General features: G+C 39.9%; 1 protein-coding gene across 2 annotated transcripts in view; it reads right to left on the bottom strand.

Annotated features, from left to right (window-relative positions):
• The window catches only part of LOC119584950, a 19976-nt gene extending 18382 nt beyond the window's left edge, over nucleotides 1-1594 (bottom strand). Inside the window, exon 1 of one of the 2 annotated variants that reach the window (XM_037933548.1) lies at nucleotides 1532-1594. In XM_037933548.1, the coding sequence (XP_037789476.1) occupies nucleotides 1532-1546 (15 nt within the window). In that variant the 5' untranslated portion in view covers nucleotides 1547-1594. Of the gene's footprint in view, nucleotides 1-1405; nucleotides 1457-1531 lie in introns of those variants that run through there. The other variant, XM_037933549.1, reaches the window with a different exon arrangement.
• Nucleotides 1595-2305: the final 711 nt, after the last annotated feature.

Below are 2305 nucleotides of genomic sequence, written 5' to 3'. Positions count from 1 at the left end.
TTACATCTAAACGTGTATGCACGTATGCCTATAAAAATAAGTATATACATGTACCTGTTCACGTCTTCAAAGTATTGCTTTGTTTATCTAAAATCACACACAAAAAAGGATGTATATCACAGGACGAGTTGGTCACGCAACTCCCACCATATTGAATATCATCCTTCTTGACTTAACCAACAGTTCTGTATTTTCCCTCTGTAAATCTGGGCTCGATAATATCTAAACAAACGAGGAAGGTAAGTACATAGGGCGTCAAGTTACCTGTGTTATTCTGTGAGTAGGCAACTGCACTGTTGAGCAATGGGGGTTTGCAACCTGAAAAATACCGACCGTGCTCGAGGTCAGTGTTAAGGACAACGTTGGCTGAAGCAGAGTATAGTAAAGTATTGTGTATATTATACTGATACTGATGTGTGTTGGTGTGTTGTTTTTGCAATTATACTGTGGTCTGAACTGTCCTGGTTACAAAAGCGTATTATGGATTGATATGCATAGAATATATCTATGGTTATTTATGTGGAATAATCGTTTGGTTTTGGTACTTAGTATTATGTAATTTTTTTTAATGGATAAGAGCATGGCTGTGTAATAGAACATTATGTGTTATCGCTAAATATTTGCTTGCAAGATAATTTTCTTTACGTATTCTTATGCTTGATGAACTATAACTCATCCGCTGTCTGACATTTCATATTTTGGATATATATAAAAAAAAATACCGTTTAGAAACGTATTATACTGTTTTGAAAAAAAATAATTTTGTTTTCGTATATTTGCTTCTTATTATTTATAACAATTGCAGTCGTTACAGTTTGTCATGGCTGTGATTGAATGTGTAACATAACCATACGAAACTGAATGTGTAGTATAATAAGGAATGCCAAATTAAGTACTTTTTTTTTCTTTAGTAACGATATAAACAGATTTTCAGTAATCCTTCGATATACAACGACCTAATCTAATAGTCTATCACTTATATCTTTATAGCACAGAATCACGTAATGGAAATCACATCTCTTCTTGGCAGCAATGACAAAGAATTGAACACTATAAAATAAACTTGGAGTGGAATATGACCATCTTCAAATAACCTGTGTGACCGCAACTTCCCCAAACAAGCCTGATCACCAAGTTCATGAACCTATACTTCCTGCTTATACCATATCTCCGGCAAGCCTGTTCACATGCGGCGTTGATATATGACATTTCCACCATATATACCACACCGATAATTCACGACATGGCTTAAAGTTTTATCAAAGGATCTCCTTACCCGTTCCCTGGTGCCGTCCGTAGAGCACGCTTTTCCTCCATTGAACGATACGACATGGCATGAACGATACACGGGAAGGGGGGGAAAAATTACCTTACACATCATCAAGTATCACACTCCACGACCTACCGCATCTCTCATCAATGTTCTCCAAAGCACAACGCGCTGCTCTTAACCCACCCTCCCACCCTACCGCGCGTGCAGCTTCCCCCAACACACCACCACCACCTCCTGTGACACCAGCTCGCGACTCACCCTGGATCGGCCCATGTCTTAACCTTGAGGAGACTGAGCTCTGACTGCGGTGTTCGCGAGGGCCTGACACTGGGTCTGCCTCCACACCTCCCCTGCCTTGCCATCTCTCTGCACTGGGGCTCAATGCGAATTAGAGCATGGTGGATCTAATTACTGTTTGATTGATTCCATATGGATGACAAATTTTCCGAAGAAGGGAGAGGAAAATGTTAGCGTGCTAGAAATGAGAAAGATGTATTAATATAGCAATGATTTGTTGATGCTTGCTGGGATGTGTACTCTTTGTGAAAGCGCCTAGAAAATTTTAAGAGAATAGTTTTATGGCCGATTTCAACCTTTCTTTGTTGATAGAGGGGTAGGTCCTGAAAACAGGTTTTAAACTATTCACACCGTAGACTATGCCAGACATTGCCCCATGGGTCAAACTGCAGTATCGTAAAATTTATTGCGTACGCACCGATTTCACTTGCCAAAATAATAAACATACAGAGATCACCAAAATAGCACAATCTAAATTTTACTCACATTTTGCCAATACCATACATAGGTTCTAGAATAAGAGGAAGAGAAAAAGCCGATTCCAGTGGGGATGTCCAGAAACAGGAAGGCTTAAAACCACGTTTAGTTCCACTTGGCAACGTTCGTCCAACTTCCCTCCTCCCCCCACACATCTTCACGGGAAATTTTAACTATACGTTAGATAGTTATCCACACGGCTGTGTACAGGACCCTCATTCTCATCTTCAGGAGAATGAGGATACTAATGGACGGATC

This window comes from Penaeus monodon, chromosome 19, assembly GCF_015228065.2.
Source record: "Penaeus monodon isolate SGIC_2016 chromosome 19, NSTDA_Pmon_1, whole genome shotgun sequence".
NCBI lineage: Eukaryota > Metazoa > Arthropoda > Malacostraca > Decapoda > Penaeidae > Penaeus > Penaeus monodon.
This window is presented reverse-complemented; position numbering and strand designations above follow the sequence as displayed.